Here is a 21,296-nt window from a genome sequence, read left to right as displayed (position 1 = left end):
CCTCCTAACCACTTTTTTTTTCATTTCCTGAAAAATGAACATTATGGAGTTAGCTGGTTTCTGCCAGACAGCAGAGACATACAGTATGCATTTGCATGTGTGTGTGTGTGTGTGTGTGTGTGTGTGTGTGTGTGTGTGTGTGTGTGTGTGTGTGTGTGTGTGTGTGTGTGTGTGTGTGCATAGGTGTATTTTATAGAGGGAGGAAGCACTTACTGAGCATGACGGAGACTGTGTTAACTTGGGGATTGAAGGAGCAGCGTCCTTTTCCAGATTCGGCTCTGGAGTCGATGTGGAACACTTGCTCCTGCCGGGGAGGAGGGAGGGAGGAAGGAGGAAGCGAGAGACAGGGAGAGACAAACTTTATATGGGAATATCTAATGCAATAAACATGACAATATGAGCATACCAAATGTTCCACAAGGTAGCCCTGCTCTAAGTTTCCCTTCCTTTTTGGTATGAAGAAATACAGAGAGGCAGTCCTGGGCAATGGACCTTAACTGCCTGGCCTGCACGGGACATTAAAAACAACATTCCGTCTATAGGAGGGGAGGGGGGGTTTCCCTGCTAATGTGTTGGATCGCTGTTGTTCCATCTCAGGTCTCATCTTCTAATCCCACTCCGGGCGCAGGTTCTGCTGTATCCTTGGTGACTGTTGTATACTGTGTTGGAAGCCTCTGGTTTCATCTGAATTTCAATCCAACAGACGATGATGCAACCCAGCCCCCCCCCAAGTGCAAGTGACATTGGCCAAGGAACATTTCTTCCAGGAGACAAGTGTCTGATCTAATAGCCTGTCTGTTTATGTGTTTTTGCAGACCTCTGGAGGTGGACCTGATGCGTCTGCTGGACCCTGGATTCTGCAGTGCTATTCACCATTAAGTCTGAGCAGTGCAGACGAAGACAAAACATAAAGTTGCTCAAAGAAAGTCTCTCTCTCTCTCTCACACACGCACACACACACACACACACACACACACACACACACACACACACACACACACACACACACACGGAAACACCAGCATCCTGCCTTATCATCAGTTCCAGCTGATCTGATGCATGTTCACAGGCCAAAGGGCCAGTGGCGGAAAAAGTACTCAAATGTTTTACTTGAGTAAAAGTATCAATACTGCAATGTAGAAGTACTCCGTTACAAGTAAAAGTCCGGAATTCAAAATGGACTTGAGTAAAAAGTACAAAAGTATTGGTATCAAAATGTACTTAAAGTACCAAAATAAAAGTACTGAAATGTTTGAAAATAGACGATCTACAAGCTCACAACGCGCCGCGAAGTGAGCTTGTAGATCGGCTATTTTCAAATAGCCTATGTATAAAATGAGGCTAAAGTGGTAAATGTATGTTTTATAATGTAATAAATTATATCTGCAAAGTAACTAGTACAGTAACTAAAGTTTTCAAATAATTGTAGTGGACAGACTCCAGTAAAGTAAAAAGCACCTCAAAATTGTACTTAAGTACAGTACTTGAGTAAATGTACTTAGTTACTTTACACCACTGCAAAGGGCCACAATGTGAGCCTGCCGTCAATATCTCACTGTGACAGCTTGTTATACTGTATTGATCAGTTGTCAGAGACGCTGCTGGCACATTTGGGCTCAGAGAGGTTTAAAAACGGAGCTGTCTGCCTGTCAACCCCTCCTGGAAATGACAAAAGGCACTGCAGCGTGGAAAGAAAACCTGATTTGGAGGTCTTTGCCCATTAGCGCTTGGCAGCAGCATGGTTCTGTGGGCTAAAGTTTGCTCTTTCAGTGAGCACTTTTCTCCTGGATGAGTTCCTCTCCCTCTCACTTCCAGAGAGCTATGCGGCCGGAGATGAGAGGCTGTGCCCAGAAACCAGCTCTTTACTCTGTCTCTCCTTTCAGTATCTCTGCCTATTATACCCTATAGGAACTGATGTGCCAGTGGTGTAAAGTAATTAAGTACATTTACTCAACTACTGTACTTAAGTACAATTTTGAGGTACTGGAGTATTTCAAATTGTCTATACTTTTACTCCACTACATCTCAGAGGCAAATATTGTACTTTTTACTCCACTACAATTATTTGAAAACTTTAGTTACTAGTTACTTTGCAGACATAAATGATTACCGGTATATTATTAAACATAGATTAACCACTGTATCCCTATTTTTTACCAAGGCTATTTGAAAATAGCAGATCTACAAGCTCACAACGCGTCACATCGCGACGCGTTGTGAGCTTGTAGATCTGCTATTTTCAAACATTTGAGCACTTTTACTTTTGAAACTTTAAGTACATTTTGATACCAATGCTTTGGTACTTTAATCAAGTCAATTTTTAATTCCGGACTTTTACTTGTACTTCTACATTGCAGTATTGATAGTTTCACTTTGAGTACTTTTTCCACCACTGCTGATGTGTAAAGTCATGGTGACTCTGCCCAGCAAGTATTACCTCTTGAGACTTTGTTTCAAACATGTGTTGAAACTTGTGTTAATTCCCAGTTTTGACTTCATTGAGAAGGTATTTGGCTACGGCAGAGCTGCAAGATATGATACCATCACATTGTAGCACATGCAATTCCTTCACTTTTACGGTCTACTTACAGCAAGTTGTCACAACATCATAACTCACTCATCGAACTCGAATAAGAGTGGAGGAAGCTATGGCCTACTCAGAGGTGGAAAAAGTACTCATCGCGACGCATTGTGAGCTTGTAGATCGGCTATTTTCAAATGGCCGAAATGTACAGTATATAGGGCTGAAGTGGTTAATGTACGTTTTGTGATAATAATCTAAATCTACAAAGTAACTAGTAACTAAAGCTGTCAAATAATTGTAGTGGAGTAAAAGTACAATATTTGCCTCTGAGATGTAGTGGAGTAGAAGTAAAAGTATTGAACATGGGAAATACTCCAGTAAAGTAAAAAATCCTCAAAAGTGTACTTAAGTACAGTACTTGAGTAAATGTACACCACTGGGCCTACTATTGTGAACCATCACATACTGGTATTAATAACACTCTTAAAGGAAATGACTGTCTACCTCTGGCCTGCGACCTCTGTTGACATAGACACAGACTGGACTGTAGGCTCCACTGCCACACATGAACAGATGGGTGCGGTTGTAGGGCTGCACCACTCGGATGAAGTTCCCACAGCCGTGCTGGGGAGAGAAAAGAGACAAAGAAATAAGATTTAAAAAGGTAGGGCAGCAAATAAGGGACAACTTCATATATTTACACTAGTCCATATCTAGACAACAATATCAGTTCTTTTTAGAAATAATGATATGGAAATGACTTAAAGGTTTAGGTTTCATGACATTCAGTTTCACAACACATTAAAAGTATTTATCATGGTCCTTCAAACGTGTATTAAAAGTTTTAACTGAAAAATCCACTCCAGTGATCCATGGCAGGATTTTTTCTCTCTTTTTAAAGCCTTTTCAACTGCAATGTCAAAAGTAATCCGTCACTGTTGAGGGATTTTGACTGTCAATCATCACCTCTGCTCCCCACCCCCCCCCCCACCCCCAAAGGAATGGATAGGGGACGGGAGGGCGGAGAGGAGAGGGGGCGGGATTAATGGACTGTGACATCAAAGTCCAGGGGCCAATCACAGATTACTTTTCAGCCTAATTATTCAGAAAACCCCAGACCACAGAAAATCCACTGAACATTCAAAGTTCTGTTTTTTTGGGTGTAATTGAGGTCATAAAACCCCCCAAAAAACATAAAAACTAAAAAAAGTGAAAATGAATGTCATATAACCTTTAAAATGACAAAGGTTCTCCATAAAGCAGCAAAAGCAGGTAGTGGAGGAGGTTGATATATGAACATACTGTATTGACTGTACTTGGTATAATATTGGCCTATAAAAGTACATTGTAAATGTCTTGCATTTGAAACCAGCTATATTTGCAATGCTCTGGAAGCCTCTATGCAGTTAACTGTGCAATTAAATGTATATTGATGGTATTAAGTGTCCTTGTGTTTGTTTAAACTTGGGTGGGTTTAACAGGTGGACTTCTTCCACTCCTGACATGATAAAACTGCTCTGCAGTGTGTTTTCTGAATGTTGGGGGCAGGGCAGATTTAGCTGTTCAAACACTTATCTCCAACATTTATATAACATATACAGTTTTTTGATAATGGAAAACTATAATATAGTTACAGTTGTTTGTAAAACAAATTTAGTTTCCAGCATAGTTGCCCTGTCTAACAAAACAAAAGATAAATGATGATGAATCATCATTAGTTTATCAGTGGAACGTCCAAATTTTACATCATTATAAATCTCATGCCAAAACATATAAAACAAAATGGGCTCATAAAATTGTAACATTAAACGTTGACCTTTTGGTTGATTCAATTATGACATAATTGCAAAACAAATATCACGTAATTGTTATTCCTTGCCAGAGTGGCATATCTTCCTTGCATATCTTTAGAAATCGGATTTGAATTATATTTCAAACCACCTAGGAATGTGGTTGAAATTAGCAAAAATCTGTTTACCAAATGTTTTTGTTGTTGTTGTGGAATTAATGTTTTCAATTATTGTCAATATGACAAGACCAAGAAAAATAACCCCTACTCAAGTGTGTTTTTCAACAGCACGGACACAACAGCGGTGGATGAGGCCTATATTTCCTGTGTCTGGGATTGGGCCAGGTCTTGTTTATCAGCCTTCCAGTATCCTATTCCGCAGGAGTAAATGTAATTCAAACGTATCTCTCTTGTTATGAAACAGCTATACGGATATACAATCACATACGGCGCAATCATTTGAGGCAAGCCCATGGACCAGGAGAACCAAGCTTATGCTGATCTCTCATCTGATTACTTGTCTCTCTCTCCCTGTCACTGCCTCCAACTCCATAAATCTGCCTGGAGTGGCATGAGTGCTGGGCTTTGTGGGTAATTAAAGTCTAAGGTTGTGGGGAGGCAGAAGAGGAAGAAAGATCAGGGTAGAAGGAAGGAAGAGGAAGGGTATATATAATCTTTATTTCAGTCCTGTGGGTCCATATAAAAAAAAGAGACAAAACAAACAACAAACAAAACACAACATCACTCAAATGCTCCCACCCCCCACCCCACCCCACTCACACATACACCAATTCATGAGGCGGCTGTCAAGCGCCTAGTCAAAATGTTCAAGTACGTAGATTACTTAAAAAGTGTAGAGGCTATTACGCCAATGCTCTCTAAGCCTGGATGTGTATCTATAACTGCTTCTCATAGGGTTGGTTAGAGCCTCTATGATGCTGTTCTCGGACACATCAAGCCGACACATAAAACTGTACATCAATTGTCTTAAAAGTGCATCACAAGTAGGCACGCCAGTGGACACAAACAATTGACTGGCACAATGCCAGTCAATTGGGGGAATCTGGAGCAACAACATAGCATCATTATGGCTGGTATAGAAAGGAGAGGAGGAGAAAGGGAGAGAGAAGGAGAGAAGGGAGGAGAAACCTCGAGAGGAGAGGAGCAAGTACCCAGGGAACGGTTAGGAACTTGGCCATCGCAGTGGAAATAGCAGCTGCTGCAGCTCACAGAATGCATAAAGCTCCGCGGAGAGCTGGAAAACAACTGCATTTCCAGCATCACACACCCATATCTCTCTCTCTCTCTCTCACACACACACACACACACACACAGACTTACAAACACACACACCGTTAACCTGCACACACGCTGCAGCCCGCCCGTATCCAATTTCATATTCCCATAGCGACATATGAGAAAAGACATCACGTCTGATTTCCTCGTGTATTTCCGATCCAGGCACACAACCTTTATACCCTGCCAGATGCAGCAACTAGCCTCGTCATGGCCCCATGTTCAGGTGGTGTTTGCACCGTTTAGAGTCGAGAGGGGAGGTTTTGAGCAAAGGAGCCAACAGATTTAATCAGTCTGGCGTTCTTGTACTTGAAGAGGTTAACCTACATTTCTCCTTAAATGCCAACCCTCCGTTTGCAAAGAACGTGTGGTCTCTCTCTCTGTGAGTCCCAGCGACCGCAGATTCTATCAGGGAAGAGGAACTGAATATATACAGATGGGGAGGGTAACCATAACAAACTGACAGAGGCTCTGATTCAGGACCCACAAATAATAAAAAAGTAGAAGCCCTGCCTGTAAGGAAGGACGGACGACTGCTTTATGAAAGTTTAGAGAGAGAGAGAGAGAGAGAGAGAGAGAGAGAGAGAGAGAGAGAGAGAGAGAGAGAGAGAGAGAGAGAGAAAAAACCCTTGAAAGGTTAGAAAGAGTAAAAAAGATGTAGGGGCCGAATTAAAAAGACAAAAAGGCATACAGAGGCACAGTAGGAAAAAGTGAGTGAGAAAGGGAAGGAAGGAGTAAGACAGGACGAAAAAAAAAGTACAGAGATAAATTGAGAGGAAGGGACCTGGCACTGGTGCTGGTTGACAGAGGAGAGGGAAGAGCAGAGGAGAGAGAGGGCCACTGAATGGCTCCACACAGAGACAGCTCGCCCAAATATTTGTGGGAGCCTGTCCACAACAGCAGGGCTATGACTCAAGGCAGCACAAATCACACCGTGACTGAAAACAGCTTCTTCTCTGCTCCTTACAATGCTGTGCGTTGTCCTCCAAACCCTCGGCTCCGTTTCTTTGGCTGTTGTGAGGGACCGGGAGACCGATGGACATGTTGGCCTACAGCGCTAACAAATTGGGCGTGTTGGTGGTAACACAATAATCTGTGGTAGGACGAAACTTTGTGGGGGTAGCGTAGTTCTATTCCAGCTTTCATTTGTGACATACTGTACGGCTCTACTTGCAGGGAAATGCTTGGTAGCATACTCCAGTGCTATTAATAAGGACAGTAAAATAAACATCTAGAGATAATTAAGAGATAACACACTCCGAGAAGAAAAACTCTCTTCTATTCTATTCTATACACCACTTGTTTGCTCTTGTTTTCGGAACTACTCATTTAGCTCTAGTTTGAAGTGTAATCCCTGCAGATTTTGTTCTTTTTCAGAGTGGCCCAATTAGCGGAGGAACAGAGGCACTGACGGAATCAGTTCGCAGGGCCTCCGTGTCTTCATTAAAGTCTCGTTTCTGCCCACGACCGCATCTCTTTTCGGTGTGTAAAATCAGGCGTTGCGGTTATGAATTCTTTAGAAAAAGACACGGCAATGAGCTTGTGTCCAATTTGTGCAGCTTTGATGCTGGTTTGTTATTCTATAGTGGTCTGAGGCACTCCTCCCACGTCCTCATTCTCGTCTTTAACAAACAGAGCCGATGCCAGGAGGACTCCGTCGTGTCAGTGACCCTCTCTAGACATCTGCTAGCTGCTACGACATGTGGCTGGTGGACCTGGGACACTGAGGGAGAGGACAGCAGCACGCACTGTGTTTCCGGCTTGAATCGCCCCAAGGGACACCGATCTGGATGCAGATTATGCTGCCCTAAATTAAACCCATTAAGACCTGAAGCCGATTCTACAAATGTTGTCTAAATCCCAGCAGTATTCTGGAAAAAAAAACGTAGGTTTCTATATCAGTGGTTCTCAAACTTTTTCATGTCAAGGACCCCCAAAATTATATGTATTTGCCCGCCGACCCCTATCTCAAAATATTTTGTTCCAGGGACCCCCCAGAAGCAAAGATTTTAGTTAAAAATGTTCGCTTTAAAACAATATTTATTCCAAGATTTGCACACATTTTCACGATTTCTCAAAAATAGCAGATCTACAAGCTCGTAGCGCGGCACTCGGTGCCGCGCTATGAGCTTGTATATCTGCTATTTTTGAATAGCTAAAGTGTAAAATAATGCTTTTTTAGCTAAAATCAAAAGTGACACAGATGCGTAAACCCTTATGATCATGATCCTAGATAAAGCTATTTATTTAATCATACATTGTCGTACGATGAATTGCTATTCTCGCAAATGAAATAATGAATTTAAAGTATTTTTTTTAAATCTTCCCAAAATAGGGACGCCTGGGTAAATTTGATTCAAAAGGACATGTGATTTGATTGTTCTCACCGTAGGGTCCTTGCCAGCCATTTGACATTCCTCTATCTTGGTGGTAGACGCAGGCCAAAACACCTGCAGGGGGGAAAAAACAGAGAGAGGGGGCAGTTTAACTAGAGATCAGTGGGAAAAACCTGGTCTGGGAATGCTAAGTGGAAAACCACAGGTCACGCTGTCAACAAAATGATCACCTCTCAGAGTAACAAGTAATCTAATCAGAAAATTGTTGAGAAAGAAATCTAAACGTAAAAACGTAGTGTTGATTTTGACAGCAAATTTTTATTTAGTTTTAGTCTTTTGAATAAAATTCCATTTAGTTTTAGTCATATTTTAGTCATCTGAAATGTTTTAGTTTTAGTCTAGTCTTAGTTGACTAAATATCATAAGATTATAGTCGACTAAATCTATAGTTGATTTAGTCGACTAAAATGTATGTTGGCGGTGCCTTGATGGCGTCATAATGACTGATTTTACACTTGGTTGCATGCTGAAAATAGCCGATCTACAAGCTCCCAACGTGTCGCACTGCGACGCGTTGTGAGCTTGTAGATCAGCTATTTTCAGAGCACAACACCCAACACCAAACGACAGACTTGTCTTAGTTCTACTGGATCTCATTTTAGTCTAGCTTTTATTTGTTGACAAAATTGTCAGTATATTTAGTCTTAGTTTTAGTCATCGTAGCTTGGTTTTTATTTAGTTTTTATCTAGTTTTCGTCAGTGAAAAATGGTAGTCGACTAACATTTTTCGTAATAGTTTTAGTCGACGAAATCAACACTGATGAATACTAATTCAAAATGTGGCAACAACATGAATAATCCGTCTCGTGATGTAAATTTATTTTTTACTGAATTAAAAAAAAGTTACAAAATAGTGGTAGCCTTTCTTTCACCGTCCACGATGACAGACTGTCACAGCCAGGAGAAAATGCTGTGGTTTCAAATGTGGAAGGGGTACTTAAGGGTCTGGTGCTATGAATATATCAGGCAATTTACTCAGGCAAAATGGACGTGGCAGAGCACTCCCTAGAGAAAAATAAATGCTTTCCCCATGTGTATTATGCTCTTCTCGGCTGTCAATTACGCCAACAACACCTCCCTCTCGGCATACGAGATCATAGTTATCAGTGTGAGCTTATGAATCCTGCCCACGGCAGCACTATTAAGTGAACCATTTTAGGCTCTGCTTTGTTTACCTCAAAATGGGTCTGATCTTGGTTAATCTGTATGGTAATTTGCATAACAACACACAGATGGTGTTAACATCGTTGTACATGTCTTCTTGGTCTTTTGATGTGCACGTGTGCAATGCTATCAGGGGCCTAACTGAATAATCAATGCCTTTTACATGTGCACCTTTTTGCTTTTGTGAGTTGAAGAAACCAATTAAACAATGTCAGCACATTGCATCTCATCGATTAAAATGACCTATTTAACCCATCAAGACCGGGAACGCATCTGTGTGTCATTTTAAGATTTCTTTGGGCTACTCAAAAAATAGCAGATCTACAAGCTCATAGCGCGGCACCGACTTTGCAAATCTTTGAAGATACATATTTTAAAGCGAACATTTGTAACTCAAATCTTTGCTTCTGGGGGGATTCTACAAATGTCTTCTAAATCCTAAAGGTTTTTTGAAAAAACTTGTTGCTGTAATGTGGTGCTCAAACTTTTTCATGTCAAGGACCCCCAAAATTATGTGTTGTATTTGGCCACGGACCCCCATTTGAAAACATTTTGTTCCAGGGACCCCCAGAAGCAAAGATTTGAGTTAAAGATGTTTGCTTGAAAAGATTATATATATATATATATATATATATATATTCAAAGATTTGCACACATTTTCACAATTTTTCAAAAACAATTGCAGATCTACAAGCTCATAGTGTGGCACTCGGTGCCGCGCTGTGAGCTTGTATATCTGCTATTTTTCAATAGCCAAAGGAATCTAAAAATTACACAGATGCATTCTCGGTCGTAAAGGGTTACGGTAAAAGGACATGTAATGAACATTAGGTATCAATATGGCAAAAAAATATCCCTTTTTATTTCATTTGACTCAAACGTGGTGGCTAATGTTGACTTGGGAGTATAATAATTGTGTCGAGTTGTAGGTGTTGACCTTCAGCGCGCCGTGGGTGATGTTGTTGATGTCCATGGAGAGAACATGGTCCTTACTGCCCACATACATCCTGTCCTGGTCCTCGTCCATCTGCAGGATCCTGTAGTCCATGGCCTTTTCAGACAGACTGAAGTGTTCAAAGGAAGGAGACACCTGTAGGTCTGAGAGAGATAAACATGACCCTCAGCCAGTGCAGCAATACCACAATAAAAAAAATACTCTTTTACAAGTAAAAGGCCGGTGCTCAAAATGTTACTCGAGTAAAAGTGCAAAAGTATTGGCATCAAAATATACTTAAAGTACCAAAAGTAAAAGTACTAAAATGTTTGAAAATAGCAGATCTACAAGCCCACAGCTTGTAGATCGGCTATTTTCAAATAGCCTATGTATAGGCTATGTATACATTATAGTGGTTAATGTATGTTTTATAATATAAGGATTTGCCCACTGTGTGCTTGCACTCTTTTTTTTTTTTTTTTTTTACTGTATTCAAAGTTGTACTTGAGTAACAGTGCAAAAGTATTGGCATCAAAATATACTTACAGTACCATTATGCCGAATGGCCCATTTCATAATCATATTATTGGATTGAATACTGCCTTCATGTGTTCAACACTTTAATCGCAGCCGGAAAAGTGGGACTGATTTAAATTACATTATGTGCTGCTAGATTGTTTCAACTTGATACTAATCACAATTTATTACTTCATGTCAAGGACGCAGAGAGCATTTTAGAACCGAAGGGGAACCGAAGGGGACGCATGCGTTCTGTGCGATGTAGTGGGAAAAATTGAATTGTTTAATTTGTGTCATATTTCTCTCAATCGTATGTTGATTGCCCTAAGTGCTAATCTAGCTGGGTGTGGCTTACACCGTGGTCTGACATCCAATGTCGAATTAGCCTCGATCTCCAGGCTTTTATTGTTTAGTTTTGCTAAAAAATAAAAGCCTGGCCCAGCGAGTCGGTGAACTCGGTATGAGGAAGTGTTTCATTTCCCAACCAACCAGAGTGCAGTGGGCGTCGCTCGTAATGTTGTGTTAACGGGGCGGGGGTTGACGGACAGATCGGTGAACCAATGGGATCAGGCGCAGTCTCTCGCCGGCTCTATACACCCGCCCCTCTATACACGAAATCAGGAGCGTTGGGGCAGTCTAATGTCGAATTAATCAAACCTTTTGCACATCAATGGCTTTTGTTCTGACCAAGGTGTCGGTGACACTCCCTCACAGCCAACAGTCAGATCGTCTGTATGTTGATTTGGATGGTCCCATTGTAATAATAATTATCTAGTCAGGAGGCTGGCTGTCTGGTCCTGTGACAGTTTTCACTCCTCCTACTTTGAGAAAAGTGTATAAAAAGTAACATGTATTGTTCTGGAGCTCAATCATCCCACATGCTGGACGGTGGTTGTTCTCTAGGGATCCCTAATAAATTGAATTGAATGTCTCATCACATCCTGTACTCTCCGTGTGTAATTTAACTGTTGGATACCAGACGTTTGAAGAGGAAAAGATGTTTGCACCTCCTGTAGCCAATGGAAAGCCAAGACCGACGACGCTCGCTAGCAGTCAGTTCAGCGGATCAGGTCTAGATGAGCGCAGTGGCTCTGGGTCCTGGGGCTCAGCAGAACAGAACAGCCCCTCTTTTAACCAGGGACGGGGCTATGGAGAGGGATCCCATTACAGCGAGCATGAAGGCCTGTCCTCCCCATTCCTCAACTCAGGGATTGCAGGTCAAAACGAGAGGCCACCATATTCTTCCTTTGGAGGCCAGCCTGGCTTCCTGCCCAGCGACATCTCATTGCCCAGCCCTGATGCCATGTCTCCCTCTGGCCTGACGTCTGCCTCCCAGTACTACCCGTCATACCCCAACAACCCCAGGAGGAGACCTCCCGATGGAAGCATAGATACCCAGCCGAAGAAGATCCGAAAACCCCACGGCCTGCCGTCCTCGGTGTACGCTTCCACATCTGGTGATGAATATGCTAGGGAGAATGGAGGATATCCTGGCGCCGAGCCTGGAGCCGTTTACCCTGGCTCCTTCTACATGCAAGAGGACCCATGGTCTTCATCCGGCTACTCTGCCATGCTGGGCAACTCCCCTCACATTGGACAGCCAGGCTCCTTCTCTGCTATCAACCCACAAGACAGGATGAAGCGTCAACCCCTGCCTCTGTCCCCACAGAACTATCCTTTACATGGCAGTGAGGTCAACGGCTTCCACTCGGCTCCGTCCAGCTACAACCACACATCCCTCCATGGAGATGGCATTATGGCGAACCGAGGTACCACGGCTGGCAGTTCAGGAGATGAGATCGGCGAGGCTCTGGCCTCGATCTACCCCTCGGACCATAACAGTAACAGCTTTTCTTCGGCTCCTTCCACCCCTGGTTCTCCTCAGGGAATTGCAGGGGCTCAGTCTCAGTGGCAAAGACCACCCACACCCAACTACGAAGGGCAAACTCATGCACTGCAGAATAATATGGAGGATCGTTTGGAGGAGGCCATCCATGTATTGCGTAGCCATGCCGTGGGCCAGGGCCCAGGCTTGGGGGGCCCTCACTCTGACATGCACGGCCTGCTAAGTGCTGTGTCCTCGGTACATAGCGGCCTCGGAGGCCTGTCTCCTGCCTTCTCCAACGCTGGACTGGCCCTCGGCAACAGACACCCGGCAATGGGAGGGAGCCGTCATGAGGAGCCCACGGGCCTTCCACCTAGCAGCACCCTGCTGCACGGTCACCATGCCTCTGGACCACCACAGACTGCTGGTCAACCTGAGGGATTTACCAATCTCCCCGGTGGCGTAGCCCGTTCCACACACTCCTCCGGCAATTCAGACGTCAAGAGAGAGGACAAGGAGGACGACGAAAATCCATCCGTTGGAGACAAGTCTGAGGAGGAAAAGAAGGAGGTCAAGCTGGCACGCACTCGAGCAAGAAAGGAGGCGTCGGCCCTCCAGATCCTCTCTAGCCTTTCAGACCAGAAAGATGACGATGTGGAAGACGAAGACGACGAGGACCTTCCCCCCGAGTTGAAGTTGGAGCGCGAGAAGGAGCGCCGGGTGGCCAACAACGCCCGCGAGCGCCTGCGAGTGCGGGACATCAACGAGGCTTTCAAGGAGCTCGGACGGATGTGCCAGCTCCACCTGAGCGATGACAAAGCTCAGACCAAGCTGCTTGTCCTGGATCGAGCCGTCGGCGTTATTCTGAACCTGGAACGACAAGTGAGAGAACGTAACCTGAACCCCAAGGCAGCGTGTCTGAAGCGTCGCGAGGAAGAGAAGGTGTCTGGAGTCGTGGGAGACGCACCGATGCTCTCAGGAGGCCATCCTAGTCTGGGTGGAGATGGCCACAATCCAGTCAGCCACATGTAACACCAGATCTGGTGGGATTTCCTTGGCTCTGAGGATGTGGCCTTAACAGATTCTTCCACCCATTATTCTCAGTGTGTGTGTGTGTGTGTGTGTGTGTGTGTGTGTGTGTGTGTGTGTGTGTGTGTGTGTGTGTGTGTGTGTGTGTGTGTGTGTGTGTGTGTGTGTGTGTGTGTGCGTGTGTGTGTGTGTGTGTGTGTGCGTGCGTGTGTATAGATATGGACGTGTCTGTGTATTATCCCTTTCAGTTTTGAGATGCACATTCACACAACCTTGTACACACATGCATACTGCCAAAACTGACACAGCCTATTTGCCGCACTCCTGACCATGACTACCAGCTCAAATGTGAAGAACTTTTAGTTGTCTTTTCTTTTTTATATACATGTAAGAATCTTTTTTTTTTTTTGGCTTCCATACCATGATGGCACACCAGAGTACGTTTTGTCCTGCCACAAATCTGGGACTTCACACACTGCCGCGATATGCTCTGGTGAAAGACAAGAAATATGACACAAATTAAACAATTCCATTTTTCCCACTACAATGTAGTGGGAAAAATGGAATTGTTTAATGGCATAAGAGTGATAGTACATGAATAAACTGCAGTATTCATGCGTTATATTCTTTGAAGTTTGAAGGTCATCTGCTATGCCATGCTATATTGGTTTAGTTTTTAGGTTGAAATGTTTTGTTTTGTATAAAAGTTTGTTTACAGACGTTTTTCTTCTTCTACCATTTTTCATCATATTGCTGTAATGTCGACAACATTGTCAAAATATGTTTCTGCTACAGTATGTCGACAAAATTGTCGAAACGGGGGAATGTAGTGGGAAAATTTTAATTGTTTAATTTGTGTCATATTTCTCTCAATCGTATGCTGATTGCCCTAAGTGCTAATCTAGCTGGGTGTGGCTTACACCGTGGTCTGACATCCTATGTCGAATTAATCAAACCTTTTGCACATCAATGGCTTTTGTTCTGACCAAGGTGTCGGTGACACTCCCTCACAGCCAACAGTCAGATCGTCTGTATGTTGATTTGGATGGTCCCATTGTAATAATAATGAATTTGGTACAAAAAATGTACTCCATGAAGTGTAGATGTCGGAAGTTTCTTCTTTTTCTTTTTTCTTCATCCCAAAGGTGGGGGGGGGATATCCCTCACCCAATGGGAACTGAGTATGTCCAACCCCCCTCCCCCCCCGACCCTCCCTGCGTCCCTGCTTCATGTAGATCTTATATTAATAATCTAAATCTGAAAAGCAACTGGTGACTAAAGCTGTTAAATAATTATAGTGGAATAAAAAGAACAATATTTGCCTGTGAGATGTAGTGGAGTAGAAAAGGAAGAAAAGGAAATATGCAAATAAAGTAAAAGTACCTCAAGTACAAGTACAACACTTGAGGTAAATGTACTCAGTTACATTCCACCAGTGCCCTCAGCTAACACTGGAAAATAACGACAATTGAATTGGGTTTTTGTGGTATAACTTCTTCCTGTATAGAAAGATAGTGCTGTCTACTTTACATAACTTTCGGTCACTTAAAGAGTGTGGGGAAACCCACACAGTGCATATTTTGGGGCAAGGCAGTTATAAAATACATTCTTCCTCCAGCTCATTAAAAAAACATGCATTTATTGTCAATACCACACACACACACACACACACACACACAGTTATTTTTTTGAGTCCATTCATTTCAAAGATAGAGAACTCTCCATCATACCATCAAAGTCCCCTCACTGTTGCAGCCAAACTCATGCATATTTATTCGTTTTTCAATCACTATTGAGCGCTCTGGGGCCGGGGGGGTCGGAGAGGGTAGGGCGCTGAGTAGATCTATATGCTCCATCTCCTCCCCTCTCTGCTTTGACCCTCTCCAGGTCTCCTTTTGTTTTGCCCCACCGCTAATCAACAAACAGCTCTCTTATGCTGTCCCGTCAATGCCTGCAGGGCTAAAGTCACATTTTTTCATTATTGTGCAGCCGTATAGACTCTTGAGACGACGGAGAGGCCTTTTATCTTTGAAGGGAAGTGGCTTTTCCTCTGCCACCCCTCTCTCTCTGATCACAGGCTTTTGTCTGGCACTGCTTCGACCTATATGCCACAGAGCCTGGGCTGTTTAATGTTAAACAAAGATGAGCTTACCGTGTGAATCATCTGTGGATTGAATGTTTCCCACGATTCTTTACTTTGCACCTATACTCAACATCGCAAGAAATAGCCATACTGTATGTGATGTACTAGCCTTGTGGTGGTAGGTAGGGCTGTACTGTATAACTGAAGTCGAGAGCATCTTGTGCGGACTAATGAGGAACACACAAGAGTTGCCTTGTTTTCACCTGACTCGGCAGAATTTAAATTGGAATTGAGGGGCTCCCCCTTCAAGCAGACAAGCAAGTCTCTCCATTTAATAAAGCAAAACCCTCTGTAAAAAAAAAGAGATACCATCTGCCATATAGGCTTCAAAGCCAAGGAGATAGCATCGAATAAGGCCCCTGTTCAGGGGTTGGTATTATCCCAGCTCCAAGGAGGCCTAAAGATGTTACATAACTAGCTCTGCCAAAGTACATGGAAGTTGAGGCATGCCACCAAGGGTGAAGTGGTTATCTCATAGCTAATTAGAAACACGCTGGGTTTCCGAACGAAAGCCAAAACCACATTCTTACATCTTCCCCAAAAATAAGCAGTTGGGAGAGATTTTACAACCCTTTTTTAGAAGTTTTCGACACTCGGGGGAACATTCTTAATTTAACAACCCTTACAGCTTGAGCTTCTGTTTCAGCCTGGAGTGCAAGCTGGCAGAATGCCGTCATTAATGATGGCTGATTCCAATGGAGCAGCTTGACTGACTTTAATCAGCCTGAGCTTAATCACAGTTAAACCTCAAAGTTAATGTGTGCGGTTTATGTTCTGGTATGGTCCAATACCCCTGCCTCATCTCCCCTTCTACCAAATGTCCCTCTTAGGACTGGGGACACTCCAGGAGTCCTTGAGGAGGTCCCAAGCTAAATGATTGACATTTAGGAATCAAATTGAGTGTCCCTTTTAACTGATATGTAACTGAGTGTATACAAATGGATCCAAATGGTTCCATTTGTATACACTCACAGAGTTAAATGAACATTACAGTGTAGAATGGGGTCCCATGGAGATCAAAATCATGTCAAACTGGGGGTCCTTGGAAATAAAACCGGGCCGAGAATAACTTGCCTTAGGACATTCCACAGGGGCAACAATGTGTCCACCGTGCAGGGTGTGGTGCAAGGTGAAATAACTGTTAATATTATGGTGAACTTTGTATTGTTTTCACAGTGGTGGGAATTGGAGACTTTTCATGTTTCCTCCCAAGGGGTGGAAGGGAGGTCTCGAACCGCAAGCTCTGAGATGGAACACAGCAAGGGTGTGTGTGTGTCACATGCAAACCGGTATGTGGGGGTCCTATTCTACACTTTCAGAGTTAACCCTTTAAGACCGGAAACGCATCTGTGTCATTTTAAGATTTATTTGGCTTTTCCAAAAAATAGCAGATATACAAGCTCATAGTGCGGCACCGAGCTATGAGCTTATAGATCTTCTATTTTCGGGGGAAAAAGTTGTGAAAATGTGTGCAAATCTTTGAATATATAATATATATAAATTTTTTACTAAAATCTTTTATGCTTCTGGGGGTCCCTGGAACAAAATATGTTCAGATGGGGGTCCGCGGCCAAATACATATAATTTTGGGAGTCCTTGACATGAAAAAGTTTGAGAACCACTGATATATATTGCAGCATAAGTTTTTTCAACAAAAACAAAACCTTTAGAAGACATTTGTAGAATCCCCCAGAAGCAAAGATTTGAGTTAAAAATGCTTTAAAAAAGATTTGCACAAATTTTCACGATGATAAAAAAAATAGCAGATATACAAGCTCGTGGCTACGAGCTTGTATATCTGCTATTTTTGAATAGCCAAAGAAATCGTAAAATGACACAGATGCGTTCTCGGTCTGAAAGGGTTAAATGGACACTCTGGATTTGACTGTGTACTCTCGAGAGGCAGGCCTTGCCCTGTGGAACATGCTCATTCCATGGGATCCAATATCTACAGAGTGTTTATTCCCCGGGTTCCACACAAACATATGAGTCATCCATGCGCTGCATACTGCAGATTAAAGCCTCTCACAGAACCAGGACCAAAAGTTTGCGATGCCAGATGCTGCACCTGCTCTCTCAAAAGGGAGAGAGAGAGGCTGCTGTTATGAATTGTCAAGGTTTTTCATAGAAACACAATACATCCACAGGGACAGTCTAAACTAAAATAAAAACCTAACGCCACGACCACCTAATGGGGAACGCTTCAAATGGGATATGGTTGCAGCTACGGTAGTGTTAGATGCGTGCAGTGGTGTAAAGTAACTAAGTACATTTACTCAAGTACTGTACTTTAAGTACAATTTTGAGGTACTTTTACTTTGCTGGAGTATTTCCAATTGTCCATGCTTTTACTTCTACTCCACTACATCTCGGGAGGCAAATATTGTACTTTTACTCCACTACAATTATTTGAAAACTTTAGTTTGTAGATATCAATTATTACATTATAAAACATGCATTTACCACTTTAGCCTTATTTTTATACCTATAGGCTATTTGAAAATAGCCGATCTACAAGCTCACAGCGCGTCGCATCGCGACACGTTGTGAGCTTGTAGATCTGCTATTTTCAAACATTTGTGTACTTTTACTTTTGGTACTTTAAGTACATTTTGATACCAATACATTTGCACTTTTACTCAAGTAAATTTTTAATTCTGGACTTTTACTTGTAACAGAGTACTTCTGCATTGCAGTATTGATACTTTTATTTAAGTATAACATTTGAGTACTTTTTCCCATCACTGATGCAAACTCCTAGCCGACTTAATTCATTCATCACACAAAATTTCATGCATCTCACCAAAGCTGTTCCCATCGACTCTCTTACAAACACAACAAACTCTGGCTTATCACTGATTTTCACGCTCACATCCTGTAATGACATTATAACAATGGCTGGCCAATGTCATAAAGCCCCTATTACGCAATTACACAGAAATCCACAGCTTTTGAAGTGATTAGCAAAGGGGACGATTAATTACCAAACAAACAAAAGAGGAAAAAAAAGAGCGGTGCGCTTGCCCATTAGGACCAAATCCACTCGCTCATAACGTTCCCTGACCACATGTGCTTTATTAGTCATGAGTTTATAAGCGTTCCTTGCAGTTGAGATCACAACACAGCTCATAAGAGGAGGAAGAGTGTCAAAAAAGTGTTTGTGGGTGGCACAGCTCAAGCATCCTCGAAGAGGCCGTTGTTTTACGATAAGATTCGGGCCACTAATTAACCGCTTTGGCCCTGGCATCCCTATTTTGGGGATTATTTAGGGATTTTTGTGTTTTGTACAAGCTCAAAACTCACCGCAATGAGATGCGTTGTGAGCTTATAGATCGGCTATTTTCGAAAGAAAGTGGTTGAACACGCTGACAGCACAGAAGGTAGCTGATATATTGCACTTTTACCTTACTGCTAGGTATACTCTTAGTTGCTTGTTCTAGAAGAGAATGCACTTAAGACTTCTGGTGATTAGTAGTTTCCTTCCCGACCTATGTTGAATGCACATATTGTAAGTCGCTTTGGATAAAAGCGTCTGCTAAATGACTGTAATGTAATGTTTAACTGCACTGGAAATCCATGGACACAGATTTTTTTGTCCAGGGAGAAGGCAGGAGAGCTGAATTTCTTTCTTTTTTTCATTTGCACATCATCTTGAAATGTAAAATAAATAGTGAAAGGGCCATCCAGGTGGTGCAGGGGTAAAGTTCCTTCCCACCACCACCTCCGGCTTGGCCGGGTGTTCCAATGAACACAATTGTTGTTGGCGGGTTGTAAGCTGACATGGGAGGGCGAGGGCCTCTGTTGCTGCACTAGCGACTCCTACAAGTTGGTCAGTTTGCCTGTTCAGCATGGACAGGAACTGGGAAGGATGGCGTGTTCCTTCACATGCGTTAGGTCCTCTTTACTTTTTTTGTTTAATTACGGGACAGTGTGCGTTAAATGCTACATGTACAAGAAATGAATCAATTGAACATGATGTCAGTTAAACATGCCAGATTTAGCAACATGACAAAAACAACAGCTTAAGCTTCTCACTGTCAGGTTAAATAATAGTGGCTGGTGACTCCATGTAAGGAGACATGTTGCTGCCTAGTGCTTAGTACCTACACCCTCCCCAGACCAACAGTAGATGTCGGCAGTGACAGGAACTACAGTACATACATGGAGGGAATTGGCAATGACTTGAGGGAGGTTGGGGGGTGGGAGAATAAATACTGAAAGAACTTAATCATCTTAGAGTTTGGTGAATTTCATATCAATACCTTCCTGGGAATCAATGCCAATAAATGTCATTAAATGACACTGCCTTTGATTAGATTCCAGAAGCCTGACATCGTTTGGCTTGCTTTATTAGAGTGCTCCCAATCCCTATATCAACGATGTCATAACATTGACGCAAGTTTGATAAAAAAATCCTGTTGCTTCTTTTATGTGTGTCAATAAGTAATAATACTAATACATGGGTGAAATAGCAGCAGTTTCGCTTTGAGATGACACAGGATTAAAGCACTGCCTCCTGTGAGGTTGTTACACAGCTCTCAGGGCATACTGTACACATAAACGAGGGGAGGGTATGTTTGAAATGGGTTAATACTCACTGAGATGAGATAGAATAACAGGACATTGAATATTCACCTCTGGCTTTTTAATATTCACCACTTCCTGATAGTGTGCTAGTTTACCATTCCCAAATTCCCTAGATATGCAGTTTAACTATTGTTGATGGTATTCATAGACTGTGTGTACAAATTGGGAGGGCATTTTTGTTTGAGGCTAATTATGTTCATTAATCTAGATATAACAGTATTACATATTCTACTGTTGCTCTGCCACTGTACTAGTAGACTGTGTGCCAATACCAAAATACCTTTCCAGGAATGACAGGATCAAAGAATGCAGACCTATTCATTCCCACTGGTCTGAGCAGTGGCTTGTGTTTATTATCCACATCATTTAACCTCATTAGCGGTCTCACCCTGTTCTGGCAAACTTGCAGTATACAATACGGCGTAAGCCTGGTATTAGGACAGAAATATAGCAATGTCAAAACCATGAAGAATGTTTATTTGAAAGTGTGCGTGTGTGCGTGTCTATGCACGTATGCATATGTATGCACACGCTCACATAATGCTTGTTTATGTATCTTTTGCCTCTGCGTGTGGACTCGCCTTTGGAGCAGAGCCTGGTGGAGAGAGTAGCTCCAGTCTGCAACGTGCGAGAGATCGATGATGATTACGTCTGTTGTTTGAGTGAGTGCTCCTTCATACTGGAATGGGCCGTGTGGGCTTTTGTTCTCAGCCAAGGGCCTGAACAGAACCAGGCATGGAGATGAGGAGGAACCATACATATCTGTCTCAGCTACAGCTTATCAACCCAACAACCCCCACCCCATCAAACAACGCATATACACCCACTCCCTCTGCTTCCCCAGATTAGACTTCACTTTTATCATGCCTCATTAAAACCTTCACTCACCCCTCATTATTCATATGAGATGGATACTGTTCATATACCGTAGGCAGACACCAAGCTGTTAAAGATGTTTACTTGCTGCGTGCATGCATGCGTGCACGTGTGCATGTGTACGTGTGTGTGTGTGTGTGTGTGTGTGTGTGTGTGTGTGTGTGTGTGTGTGTGTGTGTGTGCGCGCACGTGTGCGTGTGTGTGTGCGCGTGTG

At 42.8% G+C, this 21,296-nt stretch overlaps 2 protein-coding genes across 5 annotated transcripts in view; one reads left to right on the top strand and one right to left on the bottom strand.

Moving 5' to 3' along the window:
- The window catches only part of sema3c (sema domain, immunoglobulin domain (Ig), short basic domain, secreted, (semaphorin) 3C), a 60,330-nt gene that overhangs the window by 24,244 nt on the left and 14,790 nt on the right, over positions 1 to 21,296 (bottom strand). The window contains exons 3-6 of the mRNA XM_080420928.1: positions 10,107 to 10,267; positions 7,997 to 8,059; positions 3,029 to 3,148; positions 214 to 304 (exon numbers count right to left, since the gene is read on the bottom strand). Coding sequence (XP_080277054.1) covers positions 214 to 304; positions 3,029 to 3,148; positions 7,997 to 8,059; positions 10,107 to 10,267 — 435 coding nt within the window. The remainder of the gene's footprint in view (positions 1 to 213; positions 305 to 3,028; positions 3,149 to 7,996; positions 8,060 to 10,106; positions 10,268 to 21,296) is intronic.
- LOC308079803 (transcription factor E2-alpha-like) lies at positions 11,589 to 13,977 on the top strand. 4 transcript variants are annotated; one of them, XM_080421404.1, is made up of 2 exons: positions 11,589 to 13,578; positions 13,693 to 13,977. In XM_080421404.1, exon 1 carries the CDS (start codon positions 11,620 to 11,622, stop codon positions 13,477 to 13,479), a length of 1,860 nt encoding a protein of 619 aa, XP_080277530.1. In that variant the 5' UTR covers positions 11,589 to 11,619; the 3' UTR covers positions 13,480 to 13,578; positions 13,693 to 13,977. The 4 variants fall into 4 exon arrangements, with proteins under 4 accessions (XP_080277530.1, XP_080277529.1, XP_080277527.1 ...); XM_080421403.1 differs by having other exon boundaries at positions 11,589 to 13,582; XM_080421401.1 differs by having other exon boundaries at positions 11,589 to 13,586.

This window comes from Gymnoscopelus braueri, assembly GCF_963280865.1.
Source record: "Gymnoscopelus braueri genome assembly, chromosome: 23".
In the NCBI taxonomy this organism is placed as follows: Eukaryota; Metazoa; Chordata; class Actinopteri; order Myctophiformes; family Myctophidae; genus Gymnoscopelus; species Gymnoscopelus braueri.
The sequence above is the reverse complement of the archived record's forward strand: the minus strand, read 5'-3'. Positions and strand labels throughout refer to the sequence as shown.